This window comes from Neomonachus schauinslandi, chromosome 1 (genome assembly GCF_002201575.2).
Source record: "Neomonachus schauinslandi chromosome 1, ASM220157v2, whole genome shotgun sequence".
Taxonomy (NCBI): Eukaryota; Metazoa; Chordata; class Mammalia; order Carnivora; family Phocidae; genus Neomonachus; species Neomonachus schauinslandi.
Genome location: NC_058403.1, coordinates 55004819 through 55026244, shown reverse-complemented (window position 1 = coordinate 55026244; position 21426 = coordinate 55004819). Strand labels below are relative to the sequence as shown.

At 35.4% G+C, this 21426-nt stretch overlaps 1 protein-coding gene across 1 annotated transcript; it reads right to left on the bottom strand.

Moving 5' to 3' along the window:
* Nucleotides 1-686: 686 nt before the first annotated feature.
* LOC110582674 (glutamate-rich protein 2-like) lies at nucleotides 687-13817 on the bottom strand. Its single transcript, XM_044919690.1, is given in 3 exon segments — nucleotides 687-933; nucleotides 936-1333; nucleotides 13699-13817. Coding segments are annotated over 3 exon segments (759 nt in total). The 3' UTR covers nucleotides 687-691.
* Between the last annotated feature and the right edge of the window lie 7609 nt (nucleotides 13818-21426).

Sequence of the window (21426 nt, the reverse complement as noted above, 5' to 3'; positions counted from 1 at the left end):
AACAATAATATTTTAAATAATAAGTTACAGACACAAAGAAGTTAAGGACAATTTCATGTTTAGCATACAGTTGAAAAGTTTATAGCAAAAACAAAAATAAAAGTAAACAAAATACACTTGACAGATTACAAATTTTTATTTATAAAATCATGGCTCTAAAGTCCCTGGGTAGAATTTTTTGTTGGTCTGGAATCAAGAAAGATAACACTGGGAATTTTTTTTAACATAATACCTTTATTGAAATATGATTAACATAGCATATAATTCACCCATTTAAAGTGTACATTTCAATTTTTTTTTACTATATTCACAGGTTTGTGAAAACACAACCACAATTATTTTTAGAGTATCTTCGTCCCTCTAAAAATAAATTTTGTACCAGTTTAATAGTCACTTCCCATTTCCTCCCAGAAACCCTCAATGTTTGGCCACAATGAATCTACTTTCTGACCCTACAGGTTTGCCTATGGAGGACATATCATATACTGTTTTTTGTATTTTGTGAGTGGCTTCATTCATTTAGCATGTTTTCAAAGTCCATCTATGTTGAGGCATGTATAAGTACTTCATTCCTTTATATTGCCTAAAATATTCTTTTTTTAAATTTTTTTAAATGCAGCGTTGTTCTTTATATTTCCATGGTATACAGTAATGAAAATACGTGAAGACTGAACCATACCAGCAACTTTCATCACCCGTCTTCACATTCATCAGAGCTTTCTTCACTTAGCTCCTCACTGCTTTCTCCTTCACTCTCACCGCTACTATCTTCTTCACTATCTTCATCATCTTTCTCAAGATTTTGGGATTTCTCCATCAGCAACATTTCTTCAATAAGTGAGAAAAACTCCTTGGCCTCATGATTTTCTGGTTCATAGATTAGGATCACCTGACATAATTTTTTTGCCAAATGGTAGTCTTAGCCCATTTCAGGAATTCTGCCATTAATTCTAATGGGGCATGAGTATCCTTATTAGGGTTACTGTCTTCATCATTATCTTCATCATTGGTATCATCTTCACCATCATCGTCCATTGATTTAGACAACTTATCATCAATATCCTGAGGGCGATGTTCATTATTTTTCTCCTGCGCTGCAAGGACTGCATCTTTGCTCACTTGGCCTGTGCTTTCCTTTAAGAAGGAAGATGACCATAGCTTAGACTGTAGATTCGTTTCTGTATCTTTATTTTCAATACACTTTGAAGATACTCTATTTTCAGCATTCCTTAAAGAAGCTGTATTTTCAATATTTTTTGAAGAGACTTCCTTCTCTGACATTGCTTCATTTGGTTCAATCATCACTTTCTCTTCTCGCGCGCCGCCTCGGCAGCTGTGAAGCTCCGGAGCCGGAACCCGCTCATGGTCCTCTCACACTGCCGGTCTGCAGGGCAGACACTACAGGCCAGCCCAGCTCGCGGTTCACGTGGAGTTTGGAGCGAGGAACCAGAGACACAGCATCGCCATGGAGATGAGACCACGGGCTCCCTGAATAATATTCTATTGTCTGAATATACCCCATTTTATTTATCCATTCATCAGTTGATGGACATGTGGGTTGTTTCTGCTTTTTGCCTATAAATAATGCTGCTATGAGTTATTTGTATTCAGTTTTGAGTGAACATAGATTTTCATTTCTTTGGAGTACTTGTCCTAGGAATAGAATTGCTGGGTTGTATGGTAAATCTATGTTTAACCTTTTGAGGAACTGCAAGATTGCTTTCCAAAGTGGCTACACCCTTTTACATCCCTATGAACAGTGTTTAAGGGTTCCAATTTCTCTAACTACATCCTTGTCAACACTATTATCTATGCTTTTTATTATTATTACTATAGCCATCATAGTGAGTGTGATAATGATATCTCATTATGGCTTTGGTGCATTTCCTTTTTATTTTTTAAAGATTTTATTTATTTGCCAGAGAGAGAGCACCAGCAGGGGGACCAGCAGAGGGAGAAGTAGGCTCCCCGGTGAGCAGGGAGCCCAACATGGGGCTCAATCCCAGGACCCAGAGATCATAACCTGAGCCAGTGGGAGATGCTTAACCCACTGAGCCACCCAGTCACCCCAATGGTGCATTTCCTTAAGGGTTAATAATGTTGAGCATCTTTCCATGTGCATATTAGGCATCCGTATATCTTCTTGGGATAAATGCCTATTTAGATCCTTGGCCCATTTCTACAACGGATTATTTGTCTTTTTGACTTGTGAGAGACCATTATATAATCCAGATCTACAAATCTCTTATCAGATGTTATTTGCAAATATTTCCTCTATTACACAGGTTATATTTTCACTTTCTTGATGGTATCCTTTGAAGCACAAAACTTTAAATTTGAGGAAGTCCAATTAATTTTTTTCTAATGCCACTTGCACTTTAGTGTCATATCGAAAAAAGATTGGCCTAAACCAAAGTCACATGGCTTATTCCTATATTTTCTTGTAAGAGTTTTATAGTTTTTTTTTTTTTTTTTTTTTTTTTAAAGATTTTATTTATTTATTTGAGACAGAGAGAATGAGAGAGACAGAGAGCACATGAGAGGGGGGGAGGGTCAGAGGGAGAAGCAGGCTCCCTGCCGAGCAGGGAGCCCGATGCGGGACTCGATCCAGGGACTCCAGGATCATGACCTGAGCCGAAGGCAGTCGCTCAACCAACTGAGCCACCCAGGCGCCCAAGAGTTTTATAGTTTTAACTCATACATACCTCTATAATTCATTTTGAGTTACTTCTGGGTGTGAGGAAGGGCTCTAACTTCATTCTTTTGCATGCAGATAGTAATTATCTCAGACCATTTACTAAAAAGATAATTTTTTTCTTTATTGAATTGCCTTGGCACCTCTCTCCAAATTGATCATAAATGTAAAGGTTCCTTTTGGACTCTCAATTCTATTTCATGGACTATATGTCAATCCTTGGCCAGTGCCACTGTTATCTTAATTATGGTAGCTTTGCAGTGAGGTTTTCCCCCCAGATTTATTAAGGATTTATTTCAATAATCACTGACATACAACACTGCATACATTTAAGGTATACAATGTCATAATTTGATACACATATATATTGCAAAACAATTACCACAATAATATATTAGTTAACACATAGATCACCTCACATAATTACATTTTTTTCTGTGATGAGAACATTTAAAATTTACTATCTTGACAACTTTTAAGGATATAATATAGTATCATTAATTCTAGTCACCACGCCATATAACTGATCCCCAGAACTTATTCATCTTATAACTGGAAGTTTGTACCCTTTGAACAACATCTCCCCATTACCCCACCCCCCAACCACTGACAACCACCATTCTACATTCTGTTTCTATGAGTTTGGCTTTCTTTAAGATTCCACATATAAGTGTAATCATGCAATATTTTTCCTTCTCTGATTGATTTCACTTAACATAATGCCCTCAAGATCTATCCAAGTTGTTCCAAATGGCAATATTTCCTTTTTAATGACTGAATGATATTCCATTTGTGTACACACACACACACATACACACACACACATCTTTTTTTAATCCATTCACCTGTTGATGGACACGTAGGTTGTTTCTATATTTTGGCTACTGTGATTTCATTTTCTTCAGATATATACCCAGAAATGGAATTGCTGGATCATCTGATAGCTCTATTTTTAATTTTCTGAAGAACCTCTATACTGTTTTCTCTAGTGGGTGTACCAATTAACATTCCCACCAACAGTGCACAATGGTTCCCTTTTCTCCACATCCTCACCAACAATTGTTATCTCTTGTCTTTTTGATAATAGCCATTCTAAGAAATGTGAAGTGATAACTCATTATCATGATTCAGTAGGTCTGGAGTACAGCCTAAGATTCTGCTTTTCTTTTTTCTTTTTTTTTAAAATATTTTATTTATTTATTTATTTAATTTATTTGAAAGAGAGAGTGGGGGAGGGAGAAAGAGAGGAAAGAATCTCCAGCAGACTCCGCACTGAGTGTAGAGCCCAACACAGGGCTCTATCCCAGGACCCTGAGGTCATGATCATGACCTGAGTCGAAATCAAGAGTTGGACACTCAACAGACTGAGCCACCCAGGCACCCCAAGATTCTGCCTTTCTATCTAACTTCAAAGTGATGCTGATGCCACTGATATATGGGGCCACACATTGAGTAGCAAGGCTCTAATCTATTTGTAAACCCTCTTCCTTCCATTGCTTCACTGGCTGCAAAGCAAGATGCTAACATGTTACCTCTTTATCCATAGATTTCTCTTGGTGTTTATACTAAATGATTTCATTAGGATAAATAGCAGGGTGATTAGAATATGACTTTCCAAGAATATCACATTCCCTAAGAATCAAATGAATGTGAAATATTTCATAAACTAATAATTATTATGCATAATTGTTTTAAATGTTGACACATAGCTGAGTAGCAGAATAATTAGTCATAAATATAAAGGTAAAGCAAGATTGGATATGTCCAGCTGATGCAGGTTTCATTGGCACTAACTTAGAGAGTTGATATTAAAACTTCTGGGGCTAGATCCTACTCAGTTCTTGTGTCAGCTGGCTTGAGCTGCCATTACAAAATACCACAGGTTGGGTGGGTTAAACAATGGAAATGTATTTGTCCCCAGTTCTGGAAGCTGGAAGTCTAGTATCAAGGTGCTGGCAGGGTTGATTTCTGGTGAGACCTTTCTTCCTGGTTTCCAGATAGTTGTCTTTTCTTTGTGTCCTAGTCTGGCTCTTCCTCTGTGTGCACATATTTCTGGCGTCTCTTCCCCTTCTTATAAGGACACCAGTCCTATTAGATTAGGGCCCCACACTTATGACCTCTTTTAACTTTAATTATCCCCTTAAAGGCTCTAACTCCAATACAGTTACACTGTGGGTTAGGGATTAAAACATATGGATTTTTAGAGGGACACAATTCAGTCCATAACAGACTCCTCTTATCTTTATGTTTAAATCTCCTTTATAACTGTTGCATGATTTTTCTCTAATTTTAAGGCCAAATTCAGATGGAAAAATACTCACAGCAATAGATACCATTGGTACAGATGAAAAAAAAAATTAAGTTTTTTTTCTCTCAGCAGTTTTACCTTTCTTCAACTGCAAAAATTATTGTAATCTACTCTTTTTATTAGATAACCAGCTAGTAGTTATTTGCTAATTTATAGCATCTACATAAAAATGCCCCTTATAATTTTGAAACCTGTCCTTAGACACAGCTAGCCCCCTGAAAGGGAGCATGACCTTTTCCACAAAATGAAACATTTTAAACAACATTAAACAAAGCATAAGAAGATTATTAAGCTATGATAGGGTACTCTACAATTACAAAAAATTTCTCTTAATTATATGTTGCTCTGACACTCAATAGAAAATGCAGATGAGCCATTTAATGCATTTATAAGATCAAATTTGAATATTCCAACTAAATATGCCAGTATTATCTGCTATTAGCTCCTTGCTTGGGTCTTGTTTTTTCCCCTCATCTTTGGCCGAACCTTATTACTAAAACAGAGATTCTGGTTTCAGGCTTTTAATCCTATAAAGCAATCAAAAAAGAAAACATTCAAAACATCATTTAAATATTCATTTTTGGAATATAAGCCTAACTTGACATTACTAGAGTCAGGCTATTGGAGCTTTGCTCCAAGGTAATAATCCTTTCTCTAACACAAAGTCCACATATAATCATTTGTGCACTCTTACTCATGAAATAAAACCACAGGAGGTGTTGGTCTGAGTAAAAGACAAGTGCATAATGGTGAAAAGAAACAAATACAAATGGAGACTTTTTTTTTCTTCAATGTCTCCCTTTAAGATTTGGTTTTAGAATGAGTCATGCAGGCATATTATGTTTGTTCTCCATTGTCTGAGGGTCAGAACAGTTTGAAAGGAAGGACAGTGACAGGATAATTTTTGTTTAAATGCAAACACACATGCACAAATGCACTCTCTCTCTGTCTCTGTCTCTCTTTCTCTCTCACACACACACACACACACACACACACACATTCCCCTAAGGAAGAATTTCTTATAATCCTAGATTTTCTTTTCCTTTTTTTTAAGATTTTATTTATCTATTTGAGAGAGAGGGAGAGAAAGCACGAGTGGGGGGGTGCAGAGGGAGAAGCAGAACCCCACTGAGCGGGGAGCTCAACGTGGGGCTCCATCCCAGGACTCTGGGATGGTGACCTGAGCCAAAGGCAGACGCTTAACTGACTAAGCCACCTAAGTGCCCCCAATCCTAGATTTTCACTTTGACTTCATTTTACATATATTTTTTAGTTCAATTCCAAAATGTTGCTTTTCTTGAGGTGGTTTTGTTCTCTTAGCTGGCATAGTCTTATTTTTTAAAAAGTCATTAAGGGTGTAATTTGGAAAATCTACATTTGAAAAGAAATACTAGTTTAATTTACAAAAACTTTTCATCAAAGCTAAGCGGCAAAACTAAGTTGTATTGCCACTGCAAATATAGTTTTTGAAAAATTAATTACATTATATATGTTTTATTCTTGGAAACATTAAATAATAGAAAGCAAACACAAAGATCTTATCTTTGGTCTTTCATGCAATTATATCTTTGTAAATTAGGCTGACAAATTTACCTAGCCTCCTTCTTTCCTACTGCTTACTATCATTAAAAAATTGAGCGATGAATGATTCTTAATCAAAATGAAAGACTCTATTCACCAAAAAAACAACACCAAGAAATAAAAAGATGTAGAAAAAGAAAAATGTCGGGGCGCCTGGGTGGCTCAGTCAAGCGTCTGCCTTTGGCTCAGGTCATGATCCCAGGGTCCTGGGATCGAGCCCGGCATCAGGCTCCCTGCTCGGTGGGAAGCCTGCTTCTCCCTCTCCCGCTCCCCCTGCTTGTGTTCCCTCTCTCACTGTGTCTCTCTCAGTCAAATAAATAAATAAAATCTTTTTAAAAAATGTCATTTTCTTCTATCCTTTTATCTGCTGAGAGCCCTGTAATAGAAGACAAATTAATAACAGAAAGGCATAAAAATTATATTTAAGTTTTACAGGACAGGATTTTTGGAAGGAAATGAAGACCTAAAGAAATTGTTAAACCTTTTCTATGTGACCTGAACTTCCTCACAACATGGTTCCAAGGGTAAGTGTCCAGAGAATAGCCAAGCAAAAGTCCTAATGCCTTTCATGATCTGGCTGCAGAAGTCAAATTGCATAACTTTCCCATATTCTACTGGTCAAGACATTTACAAAACCCCACCCAATTTCAAGGGCAGGTAATAAAGACTCTTCACCTCTTGATGAAGGTACATCAACATCGAATTGTAAGAAGAGTATATTGGATGAGATACACACACATACATACACAGAATAATCTTTGAAGAAACAATCTGCCATGGAGATCACATAAATCACAAATTCTTTTGTATCCATTTTATGAGTTTCATTCCCCTAAGAATGTCATCATATAAGAACACTAAGCACACAAAAGGAAAATTACTGAACAGAAGTACGGGGTATCCAAAAAGGGAAGGGAAATATGAAAGACCAAATTCACCTGCTTTTTGCCAGCCTTCCCAGACCATGTGGGTGAGAAAACACTATTCAAAAGTTAAAATCTCACAATAAAGTATGATCTCAATCATATAAAAGTTAAAAATATTTAATAAACACTTTTAATTAAATATAGATGGTTATTTGCCTACAATCACAATAATCACCATTTACTGAGTGCTTTCAAAGTGATGAGAATTTTGAATGCACACACTCAACTGAATTTTGTCCTTAAGACAACCCCATGATATAGGCTTATTTTAATCCCCATCTTAGAGGGTAAAAAAGCAAGTCTATAAAAGTTAAATAATGTATCCAAGGTCATGCAACTCATCAGTGGCAAAGCTGGGACCTTAACCTCTGAGTGCACTGTAACTTTTCTGATTAAGTTCCAAAGGCCCAACAGAAGAACATACATCAGTACTCTAAAAGCATACATACCACTAACTGCAATATGTATAAATTAGGCCATAAGTAAACTTAAAATCAGCTTTTTGTTATCATCTACCTTCCACTTAAGAGTTTCTAAAGGGAAGATATGGGTTAAGAGAAGGGAGTACAAATATGACGGAAAATGAAAACTTAAAAGATTCTTCAGGCAAAGTACTCAAATTAGTAAGAGAGTTTAACATGCTTGCAGAAATATAAGATTACTATATAAAAACCATTCCCCCCCACAACAACAGAATTTTCATTTCAAAAAATACACATAATAACATTAGCAATTTAAAGTACCTAGAAAAATATGACAAAAATATGTAAGACCTATTGGAGAAGATTTAAAACATTTTTGAAAAACATTGAAGAAATAAATGAAAAAATAAATAAATGGATAGGAAGATACAATACCATAATGATGTCATTAACCTAAAATTGGTCTTTAGATGTAATACAATTCCCATCAAGATATCAAGAGAGTTTGTAAAGACACTGCAAAAGTTAATTTTAAAATTTGTATGGAAAAGCAAAGACCAAGAATAGCTAAGATACAAGAAAGAAAGAAAGAAAGAGAAAAAGAAAGAAAGAAAGAAAGAGAGAAAGAAAGAAAGAGGGGGAGAGAGAGAGAAAGAAAGAAAGGAAGGAAGGGAGGGAGGAAGGAAGGAAGGAGGAAGGGAGGGCAGGAGGAAGTTAGTTGCTCTTTTTAATATTGTTTTGACTATCTACTGCTTTGTAGGAAACTATCCCAAATTTTAGTGGCTTAAAACAAGTATTTAATTAATTTCATGATTTTATGGATCAGGAATGTGGGCAGGGTTTGGCTAGTATATCAGTAAAAATTCAATCAAGAAGTAAAACCAGTAAGATTTATTACAAAAATTTATTTATTTCAAGGAATTGGCCTACTTAATTCTGGGAGCTGCCTAAGTAAGTCTGTATGGGAGAAAATCAGGAAGGAAAGATTATATGGAGGTCTGAATTCCATGGACATAGGCATAAACTGCTGTCTGAAGGCAGAATTTCTTTTCTCCCTTGAGAAACATACAGGCCTGCATTTAAGGCAATCCAACAAATTAAGTTAAGCCTACCAGGATAACTTACTTAAAGTCAGTTACTTAAAGTCAACTGATTAGTGGCTTTAACTGCATCTGAAAAATCCTTTCACAGCAGTACCTAAATTAGTACTTGACTGAATAAGGGGAGATGGTAGCCCAGCCCAGCTGGACATATCAGGAAGCTATCACAGCTAGGTTGTTATTTTATTTACTTATTTTTTTACTTCATGTGATGTCTACTGGGATCATTCAGTGGTACTAAGATGGATGCGAATTGGTCTGGATGGTCCAAAACAGCTTCACTCAAATGCCTGGTACCTTGTCAGGAACAGCCAGCAGAATGGATTTAGCTGCTCCCTTCTCCCTCTCCACGTACTCGTAAAGTTCTCATCATCTGGCATCTCCAGCAGGGCAGTTAGACTTCCTTCTTGGCAGCACAACAATCCCTTGAACCACACTGAAAACTGTCAGTTATCCTCCTAGCTGTGGAGCTATATTCCACTGGTCAAAGCAAAGAGCAAAACAATTCCTAATAGAGGAGAACAGACTCTACTGTCTGATGGGAAATGTGTCAAAAGTGTGCTGCCATCTATAATCTGCCATAGATATCCAGACTTATTATACTATAGTAGTAAAGAGAGTGTGGTATCTGCATAGGGATAGAAAGTGACTAAAACAAAACAAGCAAACAAACAAAAAACAAGAAAGTCCAGGCACAGATTTGCACAAGCACGGAACTTGATATATAATAGAAACAGCACGGCAGATTGATGGGAAAAACTAAACTAGAACCTCTACTTCAAAGCAAAGACAAAAACTCCAGATGGATTAAAGACTTAAAGGTGAAGTGATTGCACTAATGGGTATTTACCCCAAAGACACAGATGCAGTGAAAAGAAGGGCCATATGCACCCCAATGTTCATAGCAGCAATGTCTGCAATAGCCCAGCTGTGGAAAGAGCTGAGATGCCCTTCATCAGATGAATGGATAAAGAAGATGTGGTCCATATATACAATGGAATATTACTCAGCCATCAGAAAGGATGAATACCCAACTTTTACATGAACATGGATGGGACTGGAAGAGATTATGCTAAGTGAAATAAGTCAAGCGGAGAAAGTCAATTATCGTATGGTTTCACTTATTTGTGGAACATAAGGAATAGCATAGAGGACATTAGGAGAAGGAAGAGAAAATGAAGGGGGGGAAATCAGAGGGAGAGATGAACCATGAGAGACTATGGACTCTGAGAAACACACAGGGTTTTAGAGGGGAGGGGGATGGGGGGATGGGTTAGCCTGGTGATGGGTATTAAGGAGGGCACGTACTGCGTGGAGCACTGGGTGTTACATGAAAACAATGAATCATGGATCACTACATCAAAAACTAATGATGTATTGTAGGGTGACTAACATAACATAATAAAATAAAATTAAAAAAAATAAAGACTTAAAGGTGAAATCAGAAACTTTAAACTTTAAAACTTTTACAAAAATTGTAAGAGGAAAATATAGTTATAAACTTTAGGTAGAAAAGAATTTTTCAATAAATTCCAAAAGCTTTAATCAAAGAAAAAAAAAAGATCAATTAGACTGCATTTGAGAACTTCAGTTCATCAAAAAATTCCATAAAAAACATGAAAAAACCTAGCCAAAACTAGGGGAAGATATTTGCAACATATTTAACAAATACATTATTAAAATCCAGAATATATAAATAAATTTTATGAAATAATAACAAAAGACAAACATCCACTAGAAAAATAGGCAAAAAGGTATATACTGGCTTTGCATAGAAGAGGACTAATGAATGACAAATAAACATAAGGGAAAATGTTCAATTTCTTTAGTACATTTGTAATCACAGAAATGCTATTTAGTAACAAGGTATAATATTTTATATACTAGATTGCCTAAAATTAATAAATCTGGTAGTAAGTATTGGCAAAGATATGGAGAAAATGAGAATTTTTATACCATCTGGTTGGTGTTAATTTGGACAATTATTTAGGTAAACAAATTGGCAGTTATCTTGTAAAGGGGAAATGGCATATCCCATGACTAAGCAATCTATTTCCAGGTATTTATCAAAAGTCTTCAAATTGGGCATGCATAACCCTGGAGTACAGGAGGAGCCTCTCATAGGCACAGATACATTTAAGGGAATAAACTGCAGACCCTCAGCTTCCATATGCAATGTATGCATTCTGAAGCTATCTGTCTGAGAATATATATTTAGTAGAGGCTTCACATGTCGTGACAATCACTTTCACAAAATCATCCTTTCTTCCATTTTGTTAAAAAAAAAAAACCCTCACTCATCTTCAGTTTCATAATGATGCAATCTTCTAAACAGAGCAAAACTGAAGGAAGCCAAATAATGGGAACAATCCAAAATATTAGTGACAGAGAATTCTCCTTTAATGATGATAACATCAGCAATGCTTTGTGGGTTGCATGGCTTTGAATCGTTCCTAGTCTTCTGTAGAAATGTGTTTCTATTAAGGACAAAGTAAGCATTAGAAATACTCCTACACATACACACACATATCATATTAGGGTACAGTGAATACTTATACATTGTAGGGTGGGATTATGGGAAATGACAATTGTCATTTAGTAGCCTCACTTTCCCATGCCTTGCAATTGTGGAAGAAGGCACTGTACCTGAGGGAGAGACCCCTCATCTATGACAGGAAAACAAAACAGGATGAGAGTAAGAAATACAAATGATAGCAATAAGCATGAGATAAGGGCTACATGCCTTATCAGTCTATCACAAAATTAATATATCCAGAATATTTTTAAAAGCATCATAGAACTAAAACAATATACTCCATATCTCATTTCAAAGAATTAAAAATGAAAATGTTTATATTATTTCTAATGTCTCAGAATTCCATCTTTGAGAAAATGGAACATACAGAGGAGGTAAGAAGTATTTTATATTTTCTGGAACACTTATTATTCATAGGAAAAACATTTCTTTGCATTTAAAAAATCACTGGACACTTACAAATGGTATTTTGTTTTTTTGTTTTTTTACTTAGTAATAAATATCCTTTCTGGCGCTTATCAACCACTTCTGTACTTGTTGATTCCTTTCTATGACAATAGAAAGCAGATTTTACTATACATAATGTGCACTTAGCAATGATCCCTGCAACACTTTATGTAAACACTGCACATACTGGTGGCCTAATAAATATCTTCTCTTAACGTGAATTTCCACTGAATCCTGCCTCATTTTAGTAGTCAGCGATAGTCACCCAAGAGCCAGGAACAAATAGAAAAATGATAGTCCCATTCATCTAAAGAGATGCATTTCCAAAGTTTTACTTTATGTTCAATAACTATTTTTTGAAATGGCTTTAAACCAACTGTGTACTAATAACACTTGTTATGAAAACTAAATTCAGAAAAAAATTCACACTTAAAAGAGTCTTAAAAGAACATGAAATTTGCTAAAAATCAGGTTTATATACGCAACTTTTGTTGCAAAGTATAATAGGGCGGCCAAAAAAAAAAAAATCTAAGTGCAAATATATATTGACTATGATAAAATTATGTGGGAATAGTGAAATGGAAATACGAGTTTGGGAGAAAAAATATAAAATTTCTGTTTTTTAAAAAAAAAACACCTTTTTATCTGCATTTTATAAATAAACAATGGTGGGTAAAAAATCACAATGGCATTTGGATTCCATTGGGCCTAATTAAAATAATGATACTGCAGTCTAAATTTAAAATGCCAATATACAACTATACCAGAAATTACAGCACTTATAATTTGTAATTTGTAACTTACCACTTAAACAGTTGTTAAAAAATTAGATATCAACTTAAAAATGTATGAAGAGACACAGGTTTTCAAAATTCTATTGAGGGATATATGAGCAAATTTCAAACAGAAAATCTCTTGCACAGACACCTTTAGACATCACATACAGTATTTTCTGTTCCTTCTTTCCGCCCAACAATCACAAGCATTTATTGAGCACTCGTTATAAACCAGGCACCTTTTTAGGTTAAAAAAATCAATAGACAAACATCCCTGCTTGTATAGAGTTTACACTTTAGAAGTATATTTATAGCAGCATGGTAATAGCAATCAATCAATAAATGAAAATAACCATAGCGAACTCAAATGTCCATACAAAGAGAATAGGTCATCACTTTATAAATATTATACAGTGCTAAAAATAAATATACTCAGATACAGCCAACAATTTAAGTCAAAAATATCGATTGTAGTATGATAGAATTTTTATAAAGCTCAAGAAATCAAAATAAGACAAACAAAAACATAAATATGTGGTAAAACTATAAATATCTGGTAAAAATCTGTGGGGAAAAAGACATAATGGTTACTCTAATAAAAATGGCAGAAGGATGGGGGATTAAGGAACAACAAACAAAGGTAGCTTCAACATTAAGAGGTCAAGTTCTTGTCCTTAGGTTCTTGGATTCTTGAGTTCATGAGTACTTATTTTATTTTCCTGTACCATTTTCTAATGTATCAGCTATTACATAAAATGTGAATGAAGGCAAAAAATAAATGTGATTGAGGTTCTTTAGGATTGTCTGCAACTATTCAGAAACTGAGAGGCAAAGTAGGTTCACAACCATCAGAGAAGAATCACAGCACTTTCTCCCTAACATCAAGCACTGCTCTCCAATGACTCACTTAAATCCCCTTCCTCGTTCTGTCAGCTGCTCACACATCCACTCCTTTAGGCAACACTGATTCACCACTATATGCTGAACACCAGACGAAGTGTTAACACAATCAGTCTTCACAGCCATTCAGGACCAAGGAATTTATCTGAAACACAAATGGCTGTTTCATTCTGTCCCTTAGGACTTACTTGTCAGTGCCAGGACATTCCTTATTTTGTCTCTATTTTAATAAAACAAACTGATAGTAAGTAAAAGTGGAGCCTTGTTTTTAATTTAAACAATCCTTATTGCTATGAAATGCACTCTAAGTCACTGAGGAAATTGCTACTCCTCTGACCAAGATCCCTTCCGTTAATCTGTCTTACTGCTCCCAGAACCCCAATATATGGCCTGAGCTATATTTATTTGTATGTCCCACCTCATTCCAAAGCACATTTAAAATAGCTAAGGCTTTGGGATTTGAATATTGAATTCACAAGGCATTGAATAACCTTGAATAAACAAGGCATAAAATTGAGCAACATTCCTCTCTGCCAGCTGACATAAACTACCTTTTCTTCTTCAGCATATGTAACATTTTGATTAGTAAAGGAATACTCATTAAGCTGATGCGTTTACCATTAAAATAATTATTTAAGCAAAAGGGACTTAATTGTGGTATTTTTTACATTTAATGGTTTCAGATTTGTTACAGAAAATCGTAAAGGTAAAGAAGAAAACTTATATAACTTAGGTTTCAAATTTTCAATCACAGTCATAATTTCAAATATTCTGTCCTGCATACATTCATGTTTACTCATCTGAAAATATGTGCTCACAAGTGGATGCTAAAATAGGTGCTCTATGGCTTCCTTACTACTGCCTCCTTCACCTCTTCCTCCCCCACACCCCTGCCCTAACAGTGTGGAAAGGTGTCAAACAGACAAAGGAGGCTTTGGCATGTTCCAGAACATCATCTACAGAATTCAGACTCACTCTACAGGAGGGATATCCTTGTATTTAGACGTTTTGTAATATACACATTTATTTTCATACAATAGACTTACTTTTATTTTTAATGTTAAAAAAGTAGCAATGTCAAAAAAAACTAGAGAGGAGCTGAGTTTTAAGTTTGGAAAAGAGAGAAATTAATGAATTATTTGGAAGCATCCTCCCATTAGCAACAATATTACTTAGCTTCTTGTAATAAAGAATTTCTTTATTCCAGTAATTACTGTTTATCTGAGATGATATTCTTGAAAAAAATGTAAATAAAAATCAATTGCAACTTTCCTGGTATCACTGTGTATCAATCACTCCATTAATGACAATCAGGGTAAAAACAGAAGCTAAGACACAGGGTAGAAACAGGGAAAGACATGGGGTAAAAACAGAAACTAAATTGCTAGCCTTCATTATCTGTCACAAAAGAAACACTAGGATGATCCTAACTGATTAATTTGCTGAGAGTTACTTCCTAATTATGAATAGTATTCCAACTTTAGTCTTTACCTATATAATATACATTACACGTTTTCTTCTTACATGTCCTTATAAATGGCAATTACATTTTTATGCAGAAAATGTAGAAAGACTAGTGTCATGGTCGGCAACTGGAGTAAGAATATTCTGCCTATGATAGAATTTAAAAATAAGAGAATGTCACAATAAGAAGTAACTTAGAAGAAGAAAGAGAGAGAAAGGGATTTTATCAGCTTAATATGCACAGATTCATCACTGTTGTTACAGCTTACATATATTAATTTTTTAAAAGCAGTTTAACTTCCTAAAGGTGGTATTTATGTTTGCCCCCAATTTTTCCCCTACTGAGAAAACAAAACAAAACAAAACAAAACAAAACAAAAACAAAAGAGATTTCCAGAGGAGAATGAACATTCTTCAGTTTTGTGTCTGGGTTCTTTTTTTTGGGGGGGGGGGGGGAGTGGCAGGGAAAAGCAGGCAATTGATGTTGAAAAACAAATGGGTCAATACTAAAAGAGAAGATTTCTAGATCTGATTTCTTTACCTGAAGAAAGTATCCTACAACTGAAAAAAGCTAATGTAAATAGTGAATGTAGTACAAACAGTGAGAACAAGGGAGAAAACTAATGCATCCTGTCTGGACAAGGGTGCAAGACTTTTGGAGTTCCATTTGATTTGTCTGGTTTGTTGCTGTTGTTGGGTGCGATGCTCTTTATCTTAGTCCCTTAATGAGTCTGGGTAACAAACATCTAGAGGAGAGGGACTAAAAAGGTGGGAGATAACCATGTCCTAAGAACACTTAAAGGACCATGGGTGTTTAGTAGGTAGAAGAATTAGGACACAGGCCAGCCACAGTCAAGTTGCTGTAGTGAAGGTGTCCATTGCTTTGTGATTTAGAAATGCATTACTAGGTAATCACTTACTAAGTACATATTCTATGTAAGCACTTTGCTAATCACCAGACATGGCTTGGTGACACAAACCACATTTCCTACCCTCATGGAGCTTTTTCTCATGGGCCTTGCATGAACAAAGTATGGTTATCATTCTCATAATCACTTCTTTTCCTGGGGAGTTTCCCACTAACAATTTTTCATAACTAATGCCCAGAGTGATAAGTACAGCTAACATCTTAGATCAGAAAGACTTAAACTAAGTCCAATAAATTCAGAAAGTTTCTCTAACATAACCTGAGAGAAAAGAAGCTAAGAGATTAGGGATTTTAAACCAGGGGTTTTTAAAATTTCATCCTAGGAGGAGATGCTGTGGGATGTCCTTATTATGAGAGAAAAGTGACCTGAATAAGAACCAAAGAGAAGTTCCCAACATCTACAGGGATTCAGAGTCAACTAAAGCTCTTCCTGGATTCCTCTGATATTTAGAACCAGATTCCTCACTGAGGATACTTCTCTTTGTTTATGCTTTTAGAATTTTCTCTAATCAGTTCTGTTTTCAATCTCTCAGTAATAAAATCAATAAAAATAGCAATAATACATTTAATAATGATACATACAATAATTATCATTTATTGTACCATCTATGTTCCAGTCATTGTATTAAGTGATCTATTTTTTTTTTTTTTTGAGGTAGCTATCCTCTAAAGTAATCATCATTTCCTCCATTTTCACAAATGAAAAAAAAATTAAACTTCATAGAGATGAAATTTTTTTTCTGAAGGTCACATAGTTCTGAGTTTGGCTTTGCCATTTCTTAAGTCCCTGCTAAGGCCAAAGCTTTTGATCATTTCCAAGTACCAGACAGAATACCATCATCTGTGTAGAGTGAGAGAAGCAGGAGCAGAAACTGCTTGCGAATGCATAAAGAAGTAACGCTGCCTATTTCTGAGAAGGAAAAATGCAGTGGGGGCAAGCTTTACTTTATGTTTTATACTTTTTTAATATATTTGAATGCTACGACCTCTTCATGTATAACTTCTTAAAAAAAATTCAGCACAAATGCTAAGCTGCCTCTCAAATTCATTCCTTTCTGTTCTTCTTAGTTGTGCTAAAACAATCCAAGAGAAGGGACTTGGGGTCCATGCTCACCTGAACTTCAGGGTTGTGTTGATATGTCGGTGGTTTGCCATTATGAAGGCAGAGCTCATGCAAGACTGAGAACACTCCTGCAGAGGTGAATGTGAAGAAGATGTCAGTACCTAGCCTCAACCTCCAGTCTGGACAATTGCCTTCTGAACTTCTTTCTGCTAAAAGATGGATTACTTTTTAATTTTAATATTGGAGGTAATATGTTTAGTGATTTTCATTCAAAAGGGAAAATATTATTCTATTATAATCCTGACTAAGCTAAACAGGAGTGTGTTATAATAAACAGATCTCAGGGGCGCCTGGGTGGCTCAGTTGGTTAAGCGACTGCCTTCGGCTCAGGTCATGATCCTGGAGTCCTGGGATCGAGTCCCGCATCGGGCTCCCTGCTCGGCAGGGAGCCTGCTTCTCCCTCTGACCCTCCTCCCTCTCATGCTCTCTGTCTCTCATTCTCTCTGTCTCAAATAAATAAATAAAATCTTTAAAAAAAAAATAAATAAATAAATAAAAATAAACAGATCTCAGTACATCACAAACACAACTTTCTAACAAAGTGTTCAAAGGTATAAGGCCTTTGTACACTCAACTCTTTATCAATGATTTCAAATTAAATAAAGAAGAAACTTGATAGCTGGGGTAAAACTGAAATTGATGGTGACATCAAATGCTGACAAAGTTTAAATGGAACTTCTATACTCATATTGTTGGTGGCAGGGCAAGTCAGTTCAACCATTTTGAAAAATAAAATTGGCAAAATGCATCAAAAGCTATAAAAACCATTCACAGCCTTAGACCTACTAATCTCACTTCTGGAAATTTCTCCTTTGAAATTATAAACATTTCCACTTCAACTATGCAAGTAATGTTTTTAAGAATGTGTAGTTGAACCTCTGAGAGTTTATTATAAATGTTTTACATTTATACTGAAATAAAAATATAAAGACAGCACAATGAATTAAAAAAAAACTACTTTTTCACAAGTGAATACTATATGTTAAGTGCTAACCTAGAAGCTATACATATAGATGCTTATCCAAATGTGGTTGATTCAATGGTCTATGAACTGGAAGTTTTATTATTAGGCAATTTTGTGTTTTCATAGTTCAGAGATAAATGATGCTATAGGATAATCCTAAACGTGATGAACACATTTCAAAAGAACTCTCTAAGTCATCAAAGAAAGATTACAGTTAGTTCAAATAGTTATATACTTAAGACTATATGATCTAACTGGACCACTGAGTCATCAACATTTATTGCTGAATACTGTTATGAACCATTTACCCAAGGACAGGTCCTTGTAAGGAATGATATTTTTAATTTCTGAGAACAAGAATCCCCTCTCATGTTGTATCCACCTTATTGCTGATTGAGTAGGCCAACTTTGAAAAGTTTTTATTTGGCTAATATTTGTAACTTGGTTCTGAATTCATAACTGCTAGAGAATGGACTACTGTGAAACAGTGAATTTTAACCCATTTCCATACAACCACATACTTTAAGTGCAGAAAACAGAAAGAAAGCTGTATACACTCCACAACAGCAACAACGTAAAACATACCTATGAAAAAGACTAGAAAGGAATAAATGCAAACTAGAGAACAGCAATGGTGAAGTACTGGCATTATAAATGAGTGATTTGTCTTCTATTTTCTGGAACTTTCTTCCTTTATAGGAACATATAGTTGGGTCTTCCTTTTCTATAAATTTTTTATTTGAGTATAATTGATATACATTGTTATATTAACTTCAGGTGTACAACACAGTGATTCAACAAGTTTGTAAGTTATCCTATGCTCACCACTAATGCAGCTAGTATCATCATCATACAACACTATTACAATACCATTGACTATATTCCTTATGCCGTGCCTCTTATTACCATGACTTATTCATTCCATAACTGGAAACCTGTATCTCTCACTCCCCTTCACCCATTTTGCCCATCACCCCACCCGCCTCCCCTCTGGCAACCATCAGTTTGTTCTCTGTATTTATAGGTCTATTTCTGCCTTTTGTTTGTTTATTCATTTGGGGTTTTTTTATTCCACATATAAGTAAAATCATATGGCATTTGTCTTTCTCAGTCTGACTTATTTCACTCAGCATAATACCTGCTAAGTCCATCCATATTGTCCCAAATGGTATAACCTCATCCTTTTCTTTTCTTTTTAAAGATTTTTATTTATTTATTTGAGAGAGAGGGAAAGTGAGCGAGAGAGAGCACGAGTGGGGAGGGGGGGAGTTGAGGGCAAGAGGGAAAGGGAGAAGCAGACCCACTGAGCAGGGAGCCTGATGCAGAGCTTGATCCCAGGACCCTGGGATCATGATCTGAGCTAAATGCATATGCTTAACCAACTGAGCCACTCAAGCACCCCTAACTTCATCCTTTTTTATGGCTGCATAATATTCCTCTGTGTGTGTGTGTGTGTGTGTGTGTGTGTGTGTGTGTTATTCCTTCTTTATCCAATTTGACTCTCCCTTTTAAATGGGGATGTTTAAACCACCTGTATTTAATGTAATTATTGATATGGTTAGGTTTAAATCTTTGAGCTCATTGTTTGTTTTCTATTTGACTCATTTGTTCTTTGTTCCCTTTTCCCTCTTTTCCTGCCTTTTTGGATTCATTGATTATATTTAATGATTCAGTTTTCTCTCCTTAGTTGGGTTATTAGCTATAAAAACTTGTGTTATTTTAATGCTTGCTTTCAGGTATATAATATACATCTTTAACTACCTTTAACAGTCTACCTTCAAATGATATAATGACCCATTACATCTAGTGTAACAAGTTTATAACAGTGTTCTTCCATCTCCTTACTCTAGTACTATTGTTGTCATATATTTTACTTCTGCATGTGGCTTAAAGTGTGTAATACATTGTTATTAATTGTTCTGTAAACAAAAGTTATCTTTTAAAAATATTTAAATAAGAAGAAAAATTATTGATATTTATCCATAAAATTTCTGGTGCAAAGTAAATGGCAAGATACAAAGATATCTATATTGCATAAAAAAAGACAGTGTTCGGGGGACCTAGATGGCTCAGTCGGTTGGGTATCCAACTCTTGATTTTGGCTCAGGTCATGATCTTGGGTCATGGGATCAAGCCCTGAATCAGATTCCACACTCAGTGCAGAGTCTGCTCAGGGTTCTCTCCCTCTGTCCTTCCCCCTGCTTGAACTCTTTCTCTCTCTCAAATAAATAAATTAAATCTTAAAAAAAAAAAAAAGGTGTTGGAATTTTGCTTTCTTCCCTCTATTTGCAATTTTTAATGGATTTATGTTAATTTTTAAATGGCTTTCTTTTTAAAAATATTTTATTTATTTATTTGAGAGAGAGAGAGAGAGCTTGAGAGGGGAGAGGGTCAGAGGGAGAAGCAGACTCCCCATGGAGCTGGGAGCCCAATGCAGGACTAGATCTTGGCACTCCAGGATCATGACCTGAGCTGAAGGCAGTGGTTAACCAACTGAGCCACCCAGGCACCCTGGATTTATGGTAATTTTATAAGGAAAAAAGTTAATATTACATACCTTTGGTTCATTCTAAGTTTATGGGAAGTACAAAAAGGTTTAGGGTATAGTAAAATGTTACGTGTAAAGAGGAACACATGTTATATGGCCATAATTACATTATGATGTTCAAAATACAAAGCAATCCTTAAAAAATTATACCATATAAAAACTTAAGCAGTATCACTTCACTAAGCTGCTGCAGAGTGGGACAGGATGGGTGGGAGTGGGGCAATAGACTATACATGTTGCATCACCCACCCACAGGGCATCTCAAATCCTAAAGAGGAAATTATTCGTCCTGCTATAAAATATCTAAAACATCCACTTTCCTCGATATACAAAAGAAATGCTGATTGAGAAGAAAATAAAATGGCAACAATAAGAGATCAGAGAGGTAAGAGGGAAAGCTACAGCATTAAATGGGTAGAGCGGATGTTGCCAGGGTGTGTAAAGCAATATACAGCATCTATAAAATGTAGAAGAGGAAGCACACCAATTAGTAGAAGAGGAAGCATGCTGATTAATTAAAGACTCCTTTGAGTAACTTTGATTATAAAGTGCTCAAAGATTAATTAAGGATCTTAATTTTTTCAAATAAAAGTATACATCACATCATAAACCAGCATAGTACATAAATGGTGCAAAGTGTGTCAAGGAGAATTAGTAAAATTTGGAGGAATAAAAATCCAGAATGGATTATAACAATGATTACTTTCT